Source organism: Chroicocephalus ridibundus, chromosome 11 (genome assembly GCF_963924245.1).
Source record: "Chroicocephalus ridibundus chromosome 11, bChrRid1.1, whole genome shotgun sequence".
In the NCBI taxonomy this organism is placed as follows: Eukaryota; Metazoa; Chordata; class Aves; order Charadriiformes; family Laridae; genus Chroicocephalus; species Chroicocephalus ridibundus.
The window spans coordinates 14016768-14037815 of NC_086294.1; the positions used below are offsets into that span (position 1 = coordinate 14016768).

A 21048-nucleotide genomic window follows, 5' to 3' on the forward strand; every position below is an offset into this window, starting at 1 on the left:
TTTTATTTTTTTTATTTTTTTTATTATTTTTTTTTTTAATCCTCGTCTCTGGATAGGCAGCGGTGGTTATTCAGTGCATCTGTGGCTCTGGATGAGGTGCTGAGTTCCCTGGGTATTTCTGGAAGTGGTGGCTGTGACTTGCAGCATTGTCTGACAGCCGGTAACGCTGTAATACAGCTTGGGAATGCTACCAATACGTGTATTTTGTAAAACTAATGAATTCAGATATGCTTGTTCCTATTGAAATCCTTCTGGCAGTGCTTGTGCTGTGACGGAAATACTCGGAGGAAGCAGGACGGTGGATGAGAAGAGGCAAGGCGCTGGCGAGAGGCCGTGTGTCCTGCTCCCCCAAAGGCCATTCCTCCTCCTGGGGGTGCTGCTCTTGGGAAGGTGTTGCAAACTAAGAGCCATGGATCAGTCTTCTCAGAAAGCCAAAAGAGTACAAAATGAAAAAAGGCTGTATTCAGACTTGTCACAGCTAAATGACCAAATAATCTTGTCCACATTCGTCCCCCCAGTAACTTGCTTTTGTTCAGAATGTCTTACAGCAGCTGCGCTGCAGAGGCTTTATAGAGTGCAGGGGATGCTGATCGCACCGCAGAAATAGTTTTTCACTGGCTAAACTAAAGAAGTCCAAGAGATGTGAAATTGGAAGCAAAGGGTAATGTGCGGTTTGTTTATATCTAAAACATAATTTTGAGACTGTAGTCACGAGGGCTGGAATAGCTGCACAGCTTCACAGAAGGTGGTCGGTAAGATCCAGGCTGCCTCAAAGCATCATGGTGTTCGGCGCGTAAGGTAATTAGTATAGACGTCTTGAGCTTGCAGCCTGCAAATCGTGAAGCTTGTTCTGCAGTCTCCAAAATCATTCCAAGTTAAAACTTTCAGCAAGCTTAAGAGAGAAACCTGCTCAATGTTGTTGTTACTGAGAGCTAATGCAAAAATGGTTTTTGATGACTTGAGCATTAATTGAAATGGGTATTTTGCATTCAGCCTTGTGTCTTGTAGTTTCAGGTTTCCTTTAAACCATTTTCTGATGGAGTTAAGTGTTCCAGTATTTTTATAATCAAGTTACTTTGAAATGCTCAGAACTTGCACAGCTGAGTATCTTGAAAACCCCGCCACCTGCATTTGCTGAAACTTTAGGTCTGCGCTCATGTAACTCTTTTTCCCCATCTCCTTACTCAGCTTTGCATCTGGAGCGCGTTTGGGGCTGCTCAGCAGCTTGTGGCGCAATGGGAGATGCTGCGGCACGGGCTCTGGGGGCTCCGTGCTGGCTGTCCCTCTGCGTGCTCCTGAAAGGCAGCCGAGGGGCTCTCCGTCAGACTTTCAAATTATGGCCAATTGGAGAAAAATCAAGAGGAATTAAGACCTCCATGCAGGTGCCCAGAAAAACACGTTGTTCCCGTGAGGATTTCGGTGTCGATGACAGTCATCTGCCGCCACTGCAGTGTAAGAAGGGCAGATTCTGCCTTCTCTGTCTGCGGCTGGGTGACTGCCCAGCATGCAGCTCCGCAGCTTTTCCCTTCTTTGGTACTTCCCAGCCTATGACAAGGAATTTAACCGTAAAATTGCACTTTTAGATGGGGATTTAAGACTACTAATGGCTGTTCTAAGGCACTTACAATATTCTGGTATAGTTCATTCAGTGGTAGCTGAATGGATTTAATCTTGGATCTGAGTGAGGAGAGGAAAAATGAAATGCTTTTCAAATGAAGGGTAAGCCCTGACTTGTGGGGAAAAAAAAAACAACCAAAAAACAACAAACCATTTTAATCTATTAAAAAAACCCAAACAATATGTCTGTTTCTTACGCAACCTGTCACTTCCAGGCCAAGTTGTGCACTTGGACGCAAAATGTATTTGCATTGGAGAAACCCAGCCAGGTTCCTGGAATTGCGGGGTCACGGGCTTCTCTTCCCAGTGGCAAAAAGTACAATTTGTCTTCATCTTCCTAAGAGCAGCCTGACAGGCAGACAGGCAGTTTGAGAGACAAGTATATTCATAAGAACAAAATAGCTGCCAAAAACTGCAAACCCTTTGTTTGTTATACTGGTAAACTGGTATATCGGGGTTCTAGCCCAGTCCTACGTGACATACAGTAGGAAGCATTACTGCCGATAGCGTTATCGACAACCACAGATAACTGTGAATTATTGATACCAACTTCTACAGCCAGGATAAGTTATGATTTTGTAGTTCCTGGAAAATGCAGAACAAATCTTAGTGCCTGACGCCTCATCGTTAAAGGCTTTGATGCGTGAAATATCTGGAAATACTGTTTCAGGACGTCGTAGGATATTGTGAATTTGAAGATGCCTGCTAATTAGTGTTCAAACAAGTAATAAGGCATTCAGTCTCAGCCTCCATCTGTTTGTAGGCTGAAAGCTCTACAGGACAGGCTGTGTTTTTTACCTTTCAAGTATGTACTGTATTTTGAGGAAATAACAAGAAACCATCAGTAATGACTAACTTCAGCATACTGATAGCAAGAAATTCTCAAGTTAAATGCGATTGCCATTCCTGAAATTTGTCATTCTTGAAATTCCAGATGTGTTTCAGCACCAAATACTCAGGTGGCTTAACAGCTGGATATTGCGCGCTTTTAAACATTTGTATTTAGAAAGCTGTAAGTGTTGTGTGCATCCTGTTTAAGGAACTACTCTATTAGTTCAGAATATGCGATGTTGGAGGCTTTTCCAAGTAGTTTGCTTTGTAAAAGTAAGGTTTGTTCTAACAGCTCCAGTGCCTTAAAGAAGTTTTAACGCCTTCCAGTATTTTGGGGAGCGGGTATGAGGTTGAAAACGGGAGTGTTCTCAAATCCCAAAGCAGCAAATCCTGCAGCGGAGAAGGGACAGATGAACCGGGGGAAACGGCTGATCCCGAGACCCGCGTTATTTGCAGTTCTGAGCTTTTACATCTCGGTAGCTCTAGTCCCGTCCTGCGGCCTCAGCGCCCATTAGTGGTTGGTATAGGATATGGTGTCAGTTTAACTTACATTCCTTTCTCCCATGATGCAACTGCTTAAGCATTTTTAATTATGAATAGCAGTGAATCAGGAGGAAAACAAGGTTTCTTGCAAATGAGGCATCCATAAATCAAGGGTAAACAAAGCCGCCTTTGGTATGTGGAAGACATTTTTTCCCCGTGACAGTGTTGCAAGCCAGTGAGTGAGTGTCTGCAAATTAATGATGCAGATGCAATAGATGAATATTAAGTGACAGAAGCGTACAATAAAATTATAAATAATAATAATAATAAAAAAAGCGTAATGTAGTTTATAGTACTGAATTTTCTGGGCTTCTGTACTGGGAAGCTATAGAATAATGACGTTAAATTTAAGACCCTGTTAAAATACGTGTGATTAAATATACAGATCAAGCAAAATTTTAATTGTTGGATTATTTAAAACTTTAGTGGTTATGCCTTTGGTAGTATGTCCTTTGACATAGGTTTTTACTGTATTGTAAGTAGAGTGTAATTTACATTAGTTTCTTGTTGTCTCATACTTTCGGTATTTGTATTAGTTTAAATTCTTAGTGGGATTATTTTTCCCACTCTGTTTGAAAGCAGTAAGGTGCAGGTAACATGCTGAACCTCAGTGAGGCTTTCACGGTTTTCTTCTGTATCTCACCACGTAAGAGGACTTGGTGTTTCGGGATGTGTTTAGGTTGGAGAAGCTGCTGGTTTGGAAGCGGAGGTGCTGGTGGCCACCTGAAATGGGGTTGTACCTCCCCAGGGAGCAAACCCGGCCCCACGACGTGGCTTCCATGGCTGCGGTCTCCTGGGAATGTTGGTGGTCTGTTGAAGTGCTAAGTTGGATAAGCAGTGCTGAAAGATGAAGGGATGGCAGGTCTTGCAAGAAACACTGCGTGTTCTTGGCTTCGCAGCTAAAGGATGGATTAATCCCAAAAGAAAAGATAGCCTGATCGCTTCCAGAATCAGATGTACAACTCCTCTGAGCTCCTTTCTTTGAGAAGGAGCATATTTTAGATTTGGGTGTGTGTTAAATGACTGACTATAAAGACTTATCGGAATAGTTTGCTGTCACAGAAATGTTCCTTCTGCTTTGGAGGAATGCTCAGCATGAAAGCTTGCTCTTGTCTTTCTGAAAGGATTTTGCCTCCTCCATTTCCAGAGTTTTCTTCAACTTAACCTTTTCCATTTCCAAACATACTCTTGTGTTTTCGTACTGAAATCAATTAATCTCTTAAGTGAGTGTTTTCAGACCTTTGTAAGTACTATACTGTTTATTTTTCTAATATAAACATCTATTAACTAGAAGATTCCAGGTTTAATACTAGACATGACTAGGTGACTCCAAATCCTAATTATGCTGTCTTTTTACTGTTGCAATGCTCGTTATTAATTAATGTAATGCTTGAAATGATTTCTTAAAAAAAAAAAACCAAACCAAAACAAAAAAACCTGCTGATTACCTAAAATTCCCACAAGGACTTTAACCATCACTTCAAAGCAGGTTTAGGTGACTGTGGGCCTTTGACGCTACTGCTTGCTCCTCCCCAGCCTCCCCTCTCTTTCCCGTGGGTGCGCACGCCACGCTGCTTCTGGCTGGTTTCAGTTTTTCCTAATGTATTTGCCTGAATTAGTTAAGACTCTAGTTCTGTGACAATAAACCAATATGGCAAGTATTTGAACCTCAATGTTCATGAATGGTCTTTAAAAAAAAAAAAAAAAAAAATATTTGTGGCAAATGTCATACATTACCACCTTCTATCGGTTAAGCAAACTTGTACCTCTTTGCTTACATATTTGCTACTATTTTCTTGTTGCCTGTTATTAATGCAAGTGGAGGTTACTACTGAAGAAAGAGTCTTCCCTGGTGAATGGTTTCAGAGATGAGTTTCTGTTTATTCTACGCATTTCACTGTGTAATTTTACAAGACAATTAGGAATGAACATTGTTCTGATGAAAATTGGCCGGTTAGTGAAATACAGTGATGTCAGCAAACCTCGTAAATGTGTGGCTTCTCTATCACTTGTATTGTAGAAAAAAAATATGGAACAAGTCATTAAGAAAGGTAAAATCCATGTTGCTCCAACACGTTGTGTATGTTAATAAAGAAGAATGCTAGAAATTGGTATTTTAAAAACATGGCTGGGAATGTTGAGGCCTCTTCTTTGTGAAGGAGCTCTGTTGTGGTTTAATCGATAAAACATCCCATGATGTGCGCCAGGAAATAATTAAACTTGACCTACTGACTTGTAAATATGAGTAGTTTATTCTTTTGGATTCGAAGGGTGGGTTTTGTCTTTGGAACATAATCCTTCTCTGAGTGTTGGGTTGTTGTAAAGTGCTTGATGGCCCAGAAATGATAGTGCCGAGAGCTTGACCTTTGTTAAAGAGATGGCGGTGTTCTTCCTAGCGTTATTGTTTACTGCTATTACTTAATTAGCAAATGTTGCACCATAAGCAGAGGGGAGCTTGACAGTAGCTGAATTTCATGGATGTGTTTATGTAAAACAAAACAAAAAGAAAGCAACCTCCAGTAGTTTGGTCTATTGTTGTTATACAATAAAAATACTGTGCTTGAGCAACCTGCAGCAGAAAAATGTAGCTTTTTCTGAACTGCTGGGGGTATCGCAATAGCAGTAATCTATTTTGTGATAAAACTGATAACGATTACTTCTGTTTTAAAAAGCTGCAAAACCCAAATCTTCCAGTTGCACGTAATTCCTTTAGAACTTTGTTTGGAAAAACCCCATCTATTGTCTTTATTTTTCTATTGTATGGAATAGAATTAGAACTGTTTAACTTCTTTTTTGCAATGGTAAATGATACCTCAGCAAACTTGGTTTCGTTTTGGTTTGTGGAAAAATCATAACGTCGAATTTCAGTTTGCCTTTAAGTTAGAGCATACATGAAGAATGACATTTCTGTATTTTCTGAACTAAATTAACTTTGGTGTAATAGTCAGAATAGTTTGGCCCTTCTTTTGATGTGTTGCAAATACACAAGACTGTCATGCCTGGATCGCATGCGGTGTGGAAAAAGCATGAAAGAAGGCATGAAAATTTTAGCTAGGAGTTGCTTACTATAGATGTGTGAAAATGCCAGTTTTTCGTGTGAAACTTGTGCTTCTCTGGCCCGCTCTAGCACGGGGTGAGAAAACTTCAGTTGTCGTTTATGACTCCATAGCAATCATGTAATTTTAAAGGTGTGTGGTTTTTTTTTTTTTTTAAAGTAGGCCATTAGCGACATCAAAACTTGACAGTTTAAACTGCCATGCTCCTGTTAATTGTAATACTTTATCCTAACCAGATTACACTGATAATTGCTTTGTTGGAATGATCTGAAGCTTCGCTTGAATAAGTTCACGGTTTAGGTGCTTAAATTCCTTCCCTGAAAACGCAGGTATCCTACAAAAGTTTTTGCAGGCTCCCCTACTGGGTAGTTTATAAGCACGAATCTTTTAAACGCGTTCTCCAAAGCGGTTGTGTCTCAATGGATCCCCGCTGTGGAGGTGACCGTGTGTGTAACTCCCGTGTTCTGTGTGGCTGGCGTTTCCGATGCACTTTCTCAACATAACCTTAGGGAAAGCAGATGGAGCTGACCCACTTTTTTTTAGGATTTGTCTCCACACTTGTCTCAGCCTCCTCTAATTCACACATTAATCTGCGTTGAGTTAACGGATTCTTCAGTTACTTCACCTGCTGGTACGTGTTAAAGCGTGATTGCTGCTGACAGTCCGAGTTTGTAACACAGCAGCTACAACTGCTGAACTGCTAATCCAGCCGCCCTGCTGGTAATCAAGGAAGTTGTTCTTTTTTTTTTTTTTTTTTTTTTTTCCTAATTTGACATCTGTATGGGATCGCTTTCACGTGCGCTCGGCTGAGTGAGATATGTCGAGCGTACCTAACTGAAGGTAATAAATCTGTAGTGAAGACGAAAATATCTGGCTTCACATATTAAGTTCAACTCCAGGTGCTACTGCGGTCACAAATCAAGTGATTTAAGAGGTTATTGGTCTGTCACACCCCCCAGCAGTACCTAGCTCAGCTCTGCGTTTGCTGGTAGTTCCAGCACCCTCAGATCTGCTCGCATGGACCTTCTCCGGAGACGATTCCCCTAAAGTCACCTTGCTGCTTAGGTGCCCTGAAGGTAATCGCACTTTGGAGTTGCATCAAGTTGCTTTTAGCCTCTTCCCTTAGTCGGTGTATTACACTGCCCGTCACATTGTCTTGCATTTGGTTTTTTTCATATTTTTTAAACAGAACTCGTTGCGATGAAATGCTCCTTGTGATGGTACAAGGAGCAATGTACAGACAGTGGCCACAAGTTAAGGCTGAGTTTAGAGAAGTTGTTCTCTGTCCCCCCGTCTGTGGGGAGGATGAAGGGGCGATGTGGAGTTGAGGGAAATCTCATTAAAAATGCTGTGTGCAAAGAAGTACTTCTGAGGTTTTGGAATTTATGTAGATTTGTTTTTACAAAGCCTGTTTAATGCTTAATTAACACTTACTAATGTTTTCTTGTCAACACCAAAATGCATTGTGAGTGGTTTTGAGTATCTGCAAGTAATAATGATTTTACAAAAACATCCTTTATCTCTAGGCTTTACATAGCAGGCTACGATGAGAGGTGCTGAGTAAATGAAAAAAAATTATGATAATGGTACTATCTGTTTAGAATTTTTCATACAATAGTTTTAATCAGTTTTTCTTTGTCCTTTTTTGTTTTTAAGGATATTGCAACATGCGCTAGTGTAAATTTATTTTTATTACTGAAAAGGTGAAATAGGCTGTTCATCTCATTCTTTTTCATTTGCTTTTTTCCCCGTCCCACTCCAGTTTTGGCAAGCAGTCTGGAGGAAAGCGAGGATGCGAATGTATCATATTGGAGCCTTCAGAAATGATTGTGGTAAGACAGATTTTTTTTTTTTCCAAATGTATTTAAATCTATTGCTGGTTTCAGCAAATTCTTTCTGTTCTGTAGCCGAAAGCTTATTGTAAAGTATTCTATAAAATTGCAGCAAAATTGCCTTGATTTCAATTATACCTATGGCTGCTATCGTAACAGCAATAGCTATGTAAATTCAATCTAGATGGGTAAATGATGATGATGATTAGGTCATTCTTTCTGAAATTATGTTTACTTGAGTTTCAAAAGCCTACCAGTTACGGCTGAGTTGAGCGTTCCTGAGTCAGGCAATGACAGACCGCTATCTTAGATATTCTGTTTACACCCCTGCCCCCTTTTCATTGCTTTCTCTGAGCCGTGGCAGCCCTGCTGGGGCTGGAGGAAAGGCCCCCACACCCCCAGCACTTCCAGGCAGTGTGAAGGTGTTTAGGCAAGAGGAGAAGGAACAGGAAAGCTTAGCCAAGCTTGAAGGATGAAGTTTTCAACCTAGTTGTCATCGACCTTTTCCATGTCCAGCTTTCCTCCTGCTTCTTGAGAATCCTTCCTGATATCGCCAAGTCCGTGTGTACTTCCAGGTTGTAACTCAGTTCTTCCCAGGCTGATGCACACGCGCTGGGAGGAGCTGGAATATTAGAGTTGCTTTTCCGTAGTGCAGACTGATGGGGCACCCTCGTAGTGTGGCTGGGGACTCAGGAACATCTCTTCAACTTTGATATTATGAGATGGTGCTAATGGATCTGGAATAAAAGTGTTTGTTGTTCCGAGAAGCCACGTGCCTGTTAAGCAGGCTTAGATTTCCAAACCACGGTTGATTGAGATACAGTAACACTACAACTAATATTTGATGATGTCTGTTACTCATTGAGTATGTGAATATCCGCCTCTGTGAGAAATTGAATTCTCACAATACACTAGCAGCCGTGGAGATGTCCTGTACCAAGTACTCTTGGTGTCCTTTGTGCCATTCTTTGTGTGCAGCGTCAGTCTGGCTCTGCTCACGAGCTTTGACAGTGTCACTCATACGCTCTTTGCTGCAGCAGATGTTTTAAGCTACACTCTACTGTGTCCTGATGTAAGAGTGCAAGAAGCCTATCTCAGGCCTCTGGAGTGAAATAGTTTGATTGTGTATTCCTAATTATCCAGTCTCTTCTCAAAGCTGGAGTTTTGGGGGAGAGACTTATGCCTTGAGGGGTGCCACAGGGCTGCTCGGGTGATGGTACGTGCAGCCATGTCATGTGAATGCCCCAGGCACTCTGGTTTGTCGCTGCTGCTTTGCATTTTTAATTGTTAACCGCTGCTGCCGAGGATTTGTTGTGCAGAGTTACACCTGCGTCCACTGCTGGGTGGGCTGAGCCTCGCACATCAGTGTTCCGGGAATCTTGTAGTGCAGAATGACAAATATTCACTTATCCGATCTTATATAGACCTCTTGTGTCTCTGTAATCCTTCAAGTGGGTGTAACAGAAGAATTTGGTCTGTTTGGAGCAATTTCACTAACAAACCAGTTACACAACTCTTAGCGCCTGTAACTGGTGCTGCAGACATTACCGGACCTGCTCTGCTTCCTCTTCCAAAAGCCTGGAGGATCACGGATGGTGATGGAGCCGGCGCTGGCAGCGGGTGTAGTCGGGAGCACGCATGGGAAGCCTGTGACTCCTTACGGGGACGGTGGTGACTCGCTGCAAGTGCAGCTGCAAGTTTACATGAAATATATTCCACGGGCTAAATATGTGATAATGCTAAATTCCTAGGCAATACCAACGTCCTTATCTGGCCTTATCACCATTGATGTTTAAAAAAATTATATATATATATATAAAAAAATAATAGAAGAATCATGGAATGGTTTGGGTCGAAAAAGACTTTAAAGACCATCTTGTTCCAAACCCCCTGCCCTGGGCAGGGACACCTCCCACCACACCAGGTTGCTCCAAGCCCCGTCCAACCTGGCCTTGAACCCCTCCAGGGATGGGGCAGCCACAGCTTCTCTGGGCAAACTGGGCCAGGGGCTCACCACCCTCACGGCAGAGAATTTCTTCCTCATATGTCATCTAAATCTAAGAAGATGCAAATAAAAGAGTAGCTTATATGTAGTGTGTGCTACTGGAGAGAAAGAGTGTGTCTGTGTGTGTGTAGCTTGAGTAGCTAAACCTGTGATGAGTGTTTTCCAGAGGAGGGACTGTCACAGTGAAGGCAATGTTGGCCACGTCAGCAACCTCAAATGTGCTGGTTGTTCCTGCAGACAAATGCGCAACCTGGACAACTCCTCCTCTGTACTTTAAACCTCTTGAACTTTCTGTAATTGTAGTTAAATCACACTGAGAATTATAATGATACCTAAACGTACTTTAAATACTTTTCTGGAACTTCACTATATATTTCCGTAGGAAAATCAGAGAACTAAAGCACAAAGTTGTTTCTTCATTACATTTATGTTCATGTTTTATGGGTAAATGTAGGTAAAGGTACCATTAACTGTCAGTTTTCTAGGTAGGACTTCAAATGGGGAGAGAAAAAAGCATCAGCGTGGTGGCATGCACCTTGCTAATGAGCTGCACTGACAAATGGTGTACTTGAGTTTCACTTTCCTGATTAATTCTTATTAATTTATCCTAACTCTTTTATTTTCTCTCTTTTTTTTTCTTTTAATTTGCGACATACTAACGAGGTTTAATACATAATGAATATTTATCTTCAAGCAAAAGAATTAGCTAATGTAGTTAAAGAACACCATCATTCGCTGCTGCTGACTGTTTTCTTTTCAGGTTTTTTTTTTTCCTCCTCTTCTTCTCTTTTTAGAATGTAAATCAGTTTTGTAGCAGGAATCCTCTGGGAGCTGACCCATTTTAAAGGCCATAAAATGTGGTCAACTTAAGTTAATGAGGATAACAGATAGTGTGTGAATGGGCATTGTAGCTCATATTTTTGGAGGCTGAGCAATCTTTTGAATTAATAATAAGTCCATTTATCACTTAAGAAAATGGCCCAGAACAGCAGCGTATCTCAACGTACTGATGTTTCCTTTTGGTTGTTCCATGGTGCTCTCATTTTCTTCTTCAGATCTAAACATAAGATTTCAAAAGAGCAGCGTGATGCTTGGAGGTGGAAAGTATTTCCCTGCTGGCAGGGGCTGTGGCGTGGGGCAGAGGACAGTCCTGTGAGCCGCCTCCATTGTCACGGGGCAGCAAGAGCTGCGGGTGAAGCTGGCTGTAGGGAAGTCTTCTGCTGCCAGTCTTCAAGCTTAATGAAAACAACACCCTTGATTAGAAACTAGACAGTTCATACGCTGTTCTTGACTTCTTGTTACATATTGAAAATGAAATAATGGAACAACTTGCCCAGGTTGCCCAGAGAAGCTGTGGCTGCCCCATCCCTGGAGGTGTTCAAGGCCAGGTTGGACGGGGCTTGGAGCAACCTGGTGTGGTGGGAGGTGTCCCTGCCCAGGGCAGGGGGTGGAACTGGACGGTCTTTAAGGTCTCTTCCAACCCAAACTGTTCCATGATTGTATGAAATAATGTGCCGAAGTCTATGGGGCACAGTCTCCATCCGACCTGGTAGCAACGTTGATCAGCCTGGTCCCTGCTGCCGCGGTGGCACAGGGGAGCACTTGTCCTCCTTCCGCAGAGGCGCTGAGTTCCTCTATAGGGCTGTTCATCCCACTCGGGGGTTGCAAGGAGGTTGAATATGCTCTTTGCCAACAGAAATGTTCAGTCTTAACCAGGTGAAAGCAGGGCTGAGCAATGAGCGGTGTGAGGGAGCCCTGGCCTGCCTGTCCCGTTACTCTAAATCCTAAGCGTAGCCAATCTGATGGTCAGCTGGACCCAACATGCTGATGGTGCTGGTGGCACTAAACTGGAAGCTGTGTGGTATGATGGTCTTTCCTGGATTTCTGATTTTTGTGTTGTTTTTGTCAGCAGCAGTGCCATTAACAGAACAACGCAGGTGGTCTCAGCCTCTGCGTTTCCGCTGTCAGTTGGGTGTTTTGCCTTTGTGCTAACAAATAGTGTCTTTATGCTCACTTCTTAGTTTTCAGATAGAATTGTGGAAGAAAAAGAACTTAATCTTGCAGTGAGTGTTTTACTTTAGTCTTTAAAAATACCTATTTAGTTTGGGTCTTCTTAATAATAAGGGTCATCAGTATTGGAAGAGTTGACGTCCATCCGCTTCAGCGAGCTCTCGGTGTCCAGGTTAGTCTGTTCGTTTGGAGAAGCTCACTGCGTGCTTTAGTTTCTGTGGTCCTGTAAGACTGAACGCAGAGAAAGAAGGAAATAATGTATTTATTGAAGGAGCTCATGTATGGTAGCACACATACAAAAATTAAAAATGAAGTCAACACAACTTCGGTTATTTACAGAGCTGAACTTCCTTACTTCTGGAAGCCTTCTGTAATTTGAGAGCAATGTCACTGCTAACTAGAAATGGACATTTAATGTTAGGGAAAGAAGGGCTTCTTTATCCAGTGTCTTAGTATTTATTTTCTTTTTTTGAGACCAAATGGCCTGTTTAAAAGGATATTTTGTTTGTTTTCTTTTTTTGTCTGTCTGCATGCCTTGCATGCCTAAGGATGCCTTTACATCCTTACCATACCATCATGCTTACAGCTTAAGGATGCTTATACCATCCTTGTACCATCTCTGCTGCTAGATGGCTTTGCTTATTGTCCCGTGCCTTTGCAGACAGACAGTAAAATTCTAGTGAAAAGTGTGGTTGTCGCTTGCTGGAGGAACTTGGCTTTTCTGCTTTCTTTTTTGACAACACTGTGGTGTGGGGTTCACTCTTCTTTTTTAACTCTTGTATCTTTAACCTATGTTGTCAATGAATATTTTTCTCTAGGGAATTAAAAATAACCCACAAGGCGAGCCCAGCTGCTCGCACCTTCCTCTGACCTCAGATGTAGCTGTTTGGAAAAAGCGATGTGGAAAGTAGATGTGATCTTGCTTTTGTGATGGTTTAGGTATTCTGGTTACTTTCTTTTTCCTGTCTGTTAAGTCTTTCTGGTTTTATTCCTTTTATACCTTTTGAATTTTAATTTTGAGGTAACTTACCCAAGTATGTAAGTGAGGGGCACTTAAGACCACAGAGAGGTTCTTCTCCTGTTCCAGTACTTCAGTCATAGGTTTAGGATTTCGAAGTTAAATTTAGAAGAGAGAGAGGGGAAAATAAAAATAATTAAAAAAAAAAAAATCATTGAGGACAGTAGAAACTCCTATACAGTAAATATGTTGTAGAGGAGCTTCTTGCTTGGCTGCAGCCTATTTGCATGCACGTCTGCTCTGCTTCCTGCTGGGAGATATTTTTCCAAAACATCAAAAGGAAATGGGAAAGGATGGGACTGCTTTTTATAGAAAAAAGGAATTGTAACTAGTGAGATAAAAAAGTTTCATGTTGACTTTTACTAACAAGATAAATTCACCTAATTTTGAATGCTTAGTTGCAAATAATATTTAACATCAAGGTATGAAGCAAGTTCCAGTTATTTCTTCATAATCTGTTGGAAGTGATTGGAAGTCAATATGACATAGATGAAGTAGCTATTTATAAAAACCTGGAATATTTAAAGTTATTTAGCCATGACTGGTACTAGAAATAAGTTATGTTTTTAAAAATTAGACCAATAAAAATAGGATATAATTCAGTGCTTTTGCCAGATTGTAAATACTCAAAAAATGGTAAACTCTCTGTTGAAGATGCACTTGAAATGAGCCATATCTGTAACTCGTGTGGTACGAAACGTGTGGGTGCAGAAAGGTTTCTGCTAGTGAGTGACATTGTTTAGAGGATATGTGTGCCTTTTTCTACTTCTTTTTTTTTTTTTTTTTTTTTTAAACTGTTTCCTGGAAGGAAACTGTGGCCTCCGGCTCATTGTAATAACGTAGCTCTGAGACATGCAGCAGCGGTTCTCTGAAACGTCCGCAGTCCTTTTCTTGAGAAAAGTTTAACTGCTCTGAACTTCATGTTTGTTCCTTCCTCATGAGCTTAATACGGCTCCATCGGCTTTCGGTGATATGGAAGAACTGGATGTTTAACCAGGAGCCTGAACGTGTGTTTCAGGTGGAGAACTCCAAGGACAATGAGGAAAACATCTTGCAAAGAGAAGTCCCGCTCAGGCAATCCCGACGGAGGTTTCGGAAGATCAACCAGAGGGGCGAGCGCCAGACCATCACTGACAACGTGGATTCCAGCAGCTACTTGTCGGTGAGTCTGCTCTCCCTTGGCTGATCTCCTTGGCATCGTCCCATCTGCGTGGCTGCTGTCCTTTTGTTTTAGCGCGAAAAGCCGGTGAGATGAAATAGCCTGTGTTTCTCATTTTTGAGAGCACTTTTTTTTCTTGTTGGGGAGCAGTGGAGTGCTTTGGGTTTGAACGCCATAGGTGGAAGGGAAGATCCAGGTGCTAGTTAGAAAAAGGGTTGGTTTTGGTTTAGGGGTTTTCAGTGGAACACTGTAAATAAATCTTAAGATGTTTTCTGGACAGAGTAATGGTCATTCTTGGGTTTTGTTGGTTTTACCTGGAATGCTTTTGGTATAATGTAGGAATTGGTGGTTTTCTTTTCTTCCTTAATAAATTTGAACCATGGTTTGGAAAATGCAGTTCAATGCAGTGTTAACACTATCGTACTTGGTCGTGTTTGCTTGCTTAAAAATAGTATAGTGGTAATTCAAGCATCAAAAAGAATAACGGCAAGTTGTTTGCTAGCCTTAAATAACATCACAGACTATAATCTGCGCGGTGTGAAGGCACGTACAGCTGTGGTTTTGAGGCCACAATGCTTTTATGAAGGTTTCTCTCTACCATTATTTTTCACATACAAACTTCCTGCTTGGTAGCAGGATATACATGTCATCTAGACAAGTTATTTAATTGCAAATAATTGTCCTGGATACTTTGATTTGCTTTGAAAATCAAAGGTTTAAAAAAACCCGTGCTAATGTTGAAGTACAAGAACCTGGAGTATTCTTCGTGCACAGAAAAGAAAAAAACAAATTTAATTTCTCCCCGTTTTTTTCCTATCTTCCTTTTCATCTCCCTGATAGGTACAAAACTTCTCTTAGCTGGTACGCTTCAGAATATCTGATGTGTGCAGTTAGATATAAACTTAAAAGATTTCCTCTATTTCAGACTAAACTGCTGGTTTTCTCGCATGTTGGTAGCCGTTGGATTGCAGGTGGTGACTTTAGACTCCCCACAGCATTAGCATGGCTCTGAGTAGAGGTTCCTTCGGCATTTGTCTTGTAAGCAGAAGAGCTCTCCTTGCTGTGACAGGAAGAGAATCTGCTGTTTGGAGCTTAACGTCCTCTGCCATCTCGTTGCAAGAACTGTCACCCGTGTTGGATTTTATCATTAACGAGTCATCTGAATTAGTTATTGATGAAATGAGATGTTGGATCCTCATGCTCTGGGCAGTCATGCATGAGGCTTTATTAGGAACTAAATTCCAATCTGTGTACGACAAAATCTGTCTCCTCTTTAGTGTTTGTGACAAGGAATAAGCAGAGAGAAAATAATTCTCAGACCTCAGTGTGAAGAGGAGGAGGAACAGCCAACGCTGCTGGTACCTCTGCAGCTTGCTTGGAGGGGTGCAGGAGAAGGGACTGGCGTCTTTGGGCTAAGAAAGACCAAATTAGATGACTTCTTAAACGACTTCAGAGGTTTTCAGTTACTGATGCAAGGAGTCGGTGTGGTACACTGGCAGGATTGTGATTAATTGACAAATTATGCCTTCGTTAGGATTTTTCTTCATGTTGATTTCTTTCTTTCTGTTGCCAACCACACGGAGCGCGTGTGTGTGTCTGCACATCGAGTTTCATGTTGCAAATCTGGTGGCTTCCTCGGATTTATGAATACATATATTTTGATCAGCATTTGATGGAAAATGATATAAACTTCATAAACCAACAGCGTATTCCTAAATCTGCTGTTATGTCAGTTAATTAGGAATGTATAAGAAGAGGCCTGTTCACGCTGCTCGGTGTTTTCCTGGATGAGTGAGTGCTAAGTGGCAAGGAGTAAACAACCACCTCTCGGGTAGAAAATCTGCAAGCTGTTGGGTTTTCAGCAGTCGGAGCTGAAATACCAATCCTTGCTTTGTAGACTGCAAGCTCCTAATTGGAAAGTGTCATACTTGCAGTACTTGGTGCAGCGAAAAGTAATTTGTAACTCAACAGATGACTAAGAAATCAAAACACAATAACCAGCTGCCTGTTTGACAAGTAAATAAAAATTGGGCTCCTATATTTTTCCATGTTCCGTTATAATCTGAAAAAATAGCGAATTTTTCTGAGGCATGGTTTGTTCTGTGCCTGGGTTTAACTCTTACCTACCTGGGTGAGCTCATACATGGCCATTGGTTCCGAATGGTCTTGAAAAACTGGCTTTATAATGTAACCCGTCGTGTCGGCCCAAGGAATGGGCAGGGTAAGGAGTTAGGGGTTTTGAATGGAACTTTTATTTGACAAGAACTTGCAATAAGGGTTTCTGCCAGAGTGGGAAAACTGTTTACAAACTCGCTGGCAGATTTCCTCTCTGGCGTGATGCTAATGAATAACCGCAGTGTTGTATTTCACTCGCCAGCCTGTTGGTAAGTGCTCTCTGACAGATGCTGAATGAAGCCTGATGGACCTTTTGTGAGCCCCGCTCGCTCGGGCAACGCTCCGAGCTTCCCAGCCCGTCTGCGTGGGACAGCGGGCAGGTCCCGGCGGTGTGGTGGTGTTAGAGTACTCAGCGCGACACTCTTTGAGGTTTTTTTTTTTTAAATGCCTGATCTCTCAGGCACAGGTAGTTTTCTGCTTTCTGAAGAAAACATATTGAAATGTGGTGTTGCTTTATCCCACCTCAGAATTTCCCCTTTCACAAATAAATAAAAGATTTCTTGTGCTTGCTAAGTGGAATTATCTGTGCAGTCTCCATTAACTCCTTAAAATGTAAATCTCTGTGCATTAAATATACCATGATTAGTATTTCTGATTAAGGTTAATCTTTGTTTTTATAAAACATTACCCATTAGGTTGTGACAGAGCTTGCATCTGCTCCTGACATGGAGCTCCCTGCTTGTTTGTGCTGGAACTCGTTCTGTAGAAGTCCCTGTGATTGGCCATGAAATAAAGATTTGTATGCAGATACTTTAATATTTTAAATGATTGTTACCATCTTTGAAGCTCTTCCTTTCTCCTGTGCCTCTAACTTAAGTAAAAGAGCCCTAGTGCTTAATGTGACTGTATGTCTTCAGGATAGTTGATATTCAAATCATTGTGGCTATCTTAAATTTTATTTTTTTTTCCCTTCCCCTTGAATGAACTAGTGTTAAAAGTGGATCATCTGTTTGCTTTCTTTAGTGAAGGAGCTACTATTTAGACTCCTTTACTATGCTTTTGCGGTTCATGGAGTAATATTGTTTCACAAGAGCACTGATCTCCTGCAGAATAAGTATTTAAAGTGGTTTCAGTTTTTGGTTTTTTTTTTTTTCCTGCTTCCAGTAAAAATCAGCAAACATATACTGACAGTGTTTGTTCTTCTGTCTCAAACTGAACAGGTCTATGTTTCTGTTTATACCTTCAAAGTGCATAATGATGTGAGTTTGTTCTCTCAATACACGTGCACGACAGTCTGTTGGCCTGGCTCTCGGTGGGCGAAGAGCCTCAGCTCTGGCTTCCACTCGCAGGGTGCGCAGTAGCCGTGTCAAGGTTCTGCTGGCACCGGGGTTTCCCTTCTACAGCATAGCTACCCAGCAAGATCCTGACTTCTCAAATGTTGTGTTTTGGTTTGTTTTGTTTTTTTTTTTTTTTTTTTCTGATGCGAAATAGCGCTGGTGCCCACGGAGCAGTGAGGGAGGAGGTGGCTCTGTCGTGGTGGGTGACGGGCAAGGCAAAGACCATGGTGGGAGCCCAAGTGAGGCCTCCTGGCTACCCAGGGCAGGTCTGAGCATCCCTGTAATTACGTGGGATCTCGTCATCCCTGGGCATTTCTGGCCTCTGTTACCTCTTTCTTTTTTTATCACTTAAAAACTGCATCTTGCGTGTCACCCCCGCAGTGATGTCCTGAGTGCGGGGGAAAAGTGAGACTGGAGTAATTGGGAGAAACTTCTTGCTCCAACTTAATGGCTTAGAAGGAAACGTGCCATTGGTATTAATTTTGCCTGCTCTTGCTTCAAATCGTGTTTGTTAGCACACTTGCGTATCTCTCTGGCGATAGGCGCTCTGTGTGTATTGCTGTCTGTAACGGAGATAAGAATCCAGACAGGAACTGGAGTCGTGCAGCGGGGCGTTATCACAGCTGAGACGGATACTTACTCGTCTCTAGTTCTCAACCCAGTAAGTAATGCAACTGGATTTCTCAACGACGAAAGAAAGAAATAATTGTGATCGTCTCTGTTCAACTACGTCGCAGACTTTGGTGACCGTGCGGCAGGTGCTTAAAAAACTGCAGCCGGACTAACAACAGATGGCTTTATGTTAATGCTTTTAGGAAAAATCGTTTAATGGTAGTTCTGGTTCTTTATAAAAGTTAAATTGTATTTTGATCTTGGATCAAGTAATGGGAAAGTAAATGGTTCCAAGTATTTATCTTCACAATTAAAAAATAAAACCTGAGCTAGTAAGTTTTGCACTTAGATTTCTTGCAGTGATCAAAACCAAACAGGGTTTAACAATTTGATATAACTTTCTACATGACCCTTAAACTTGTAAACTCACATTTTTTTAATTTGAATAAGATTTTTCTAATTTATTATCTACATATGTTTTTGACAGTCCTCTCTGACTTTTTTCTTTAAATGAAGAATACTTGTATTTCCAAAAATAGTGCATATTGGATATAATGCATAATTCTACGGAGTTGTGATGACATTTTGAATTTTTTTCAATTATTGGTTCAGCATAGAACGGAATAAAGAAATCGGTACCAAACTTCTAGCAGTAATTCCCTTTCTCAGAGATGCAAATTTCTTTTTTTTTTTTTTTTTTTTTTTTTAAAAACTCTTCTAAGAGGATGATGAGGTTTAAAAGATTTATTATAATATTAAGTTTTACGGACAGTTTCTTAATACTTGCATCATGTAAAAAATTTCCTGGAGCCTTGTAGAAGCGTTTATCTTCAGAGAAGTCTGTCACTGAAGACTGCTTGAGTGGCAAGTTTCTTGTTCTTTGATCATTACTTAATGTAATCCTGTCAGAGCCTGGAGTTAGCGTAGGGTATCGCGCAATTGTAGGAAGTTAAGTCACATTTCAATATACTGGATCAAACCCATTAGGTTCTTTACCATCACTAATCCTTTTCCATTTTTAAATGCTATAAAGCGCTATGGCTCTTTTATAATCTATTTTCAACTGCCAGGTGAATTTGCTGAAATTTATTGATCTGAATATTATTGATGTAAACCAACAGCACGCCTCCAGCTGCCTCTTGCTAAGCTTGGATGCAACATCGGCTGGCATCTCTTTATTCGGAATATCGGTTAATTTTAATGAGTCTGTGGCTGATCTGTGAGTGGCTAAAATTGCTGCTTCTTCAGCTGGAGGATGGTTCTCTTTGCAGCTCATTGCTTTTTAATGTGTTTACGTCCACGCTTCCTCTTTTTGACACTTTTAAAAGACACTTGTTGGAATTTTAGCATTATGAACTAACAAATCAGAAGATAACTTGGGTCTTGCTGAAATCCACGAGTCTTGCGGTGCACTTTGTCGGTACAGACGTTAATGTCGCCGATAGCTTTCTGGAGGTGTTGTGTGATGCAAAGAGATAACGCGAGTCCCCTGAGAGATGGGGAGGGAGGGGAACGGGTTTACACTGAAAGAGGGGAGATTTAGATGAGATCTCAGGAAGAAATTGTTTGCTGTGAGGGTGGTGAGCCCCTGGCCCAGGTTGCCCAGAGAAGCTGTGGCTGCCCCATCCCTGGAGGGGTTCAAGGCCAGGTTGGACGGGGCTTGGAGCAACCTGGTGTGGTGGGAGGTGTCCCTGCCCAGGGCAGGGGGTGGCACTGGGTGGCCTTTAAGGTCCCTTCCAACCCAAACCATTCTAGGATTCTGTGATTCCTGAGGCTGTTTTTACAACGTGGAGGTCAGAACAGAGAAAATCCTCATCTTAAATTTGGCGTGGCCGAGGTCACATCCCTGCTTGGAGGACATGTTAGCGATATGGTTTAGTGATGGTTTTTGTCACGGTTAGGTTGATGGTTGGACTCGGTGATCTGAAAGGTCCCTTCCAACCGAGTCAGTTCTATGATTCTCTGTTCTCGAGAGCCGCAGCACGTGCAGGACCCCCACGAGCCTGGCTGCTGTGGCAGGACAGGACCTCTGGGCCATCGCTTGTGTGCAGCTCTGCTCAACTCCTGCCATTTTAAGTGTTTTTCTTGCTTCTGTCATCAAAAAGAAGCTGCGTCTGCAGCGCGTTCACTTCCTGCGCAGGCGACTCCAGGTTTGTTGTGGGCTGTGTGTAAGGGAGCCAGCCGCAGCACCCGGCACTGAGGGGTGGAGGAGAGGAGGGGGGCTGGAGCCCCCGGCTTTCTGGAAACGAAGATTACTGTCAGACTGGTCTTTAGGGGGTGGGGGAAGAGGCGGAGAGTGGCGTGGGAGCTGTGTTAACTAATGATGATGTCAGAGGTGTCATCCTGGCTAAATGCCGCTTCACCTCCGGCTGGGTCCAGTGTTGAACCCACGCTCGGCATCTCCAGCTCTCCCACCCACGGCACTTCCCTGGGTTCCATCAGCGAGGGGAAAATTGCCAAACACACGTTTGCACGTCTCTTACTTGACGTATTGATTCTGTCTGCTTGTTGTGTCAGCAGGGTTACTGTCAAGGGCTCCTTCAAAGGCTGTCGCAGGTTTTGATGGTCATTAACAAAACACCAATTCGCAAAGTGTGCTGTGCATTAAAACTCTTCCTAGGAATTTCCATAGACCGCTGATGCTTCCCAAACCAATTAACGAGCGTCTGTAGCTTTCAAAGAGTAATGACTTGGCTGGGCTGCACATAAAATAAGAAAATATTGAAAATACTGCCCTTTACACACAAAGTAAGAAAATGCTGCCCTTCAGTTAAAATCTGTGTTTTTCAGACTAAAATTTTATTTTTAAAATAACAACACATGCAATGGGTAAACCCCAATTCATCCATAATGAAAGTGATTGTATTTATTCAAAACTTATGTTCAGGAGTTTCCCTGATGGATTTTACAGAC

The 21048-nt window shown here is 41.9% G+C and overlaps 1 protein-coding gene across 6 annotated transcripts in view; it reads left to right on the top strand.

The window, feature by feature from the left end:
* Nucleotides 1–21048, top strand: part of RAPGEF6 (Rap guanine nucleotide exchange factor 6) — a 129685-nt gene that overhangs the window by 33538 nt on the left and 75099 nt on the right. For all 6 annotated transcript variants that reach the window (XM_063348945.1, XM_063348949.1, XM_063348947.1 and 3 more), the window contains exons 5-6: nt 7810–7879; nt 13931–14074. In XM_063348945.1, the coding sequence (XP_063205015.1) occupies nt 7810–7879; nt 13931–14074 (214 nt within the window). The remainder of the gene's footprint in view (nt 1–7809; nt 7880–13930; nt 14075–21048) is intronic.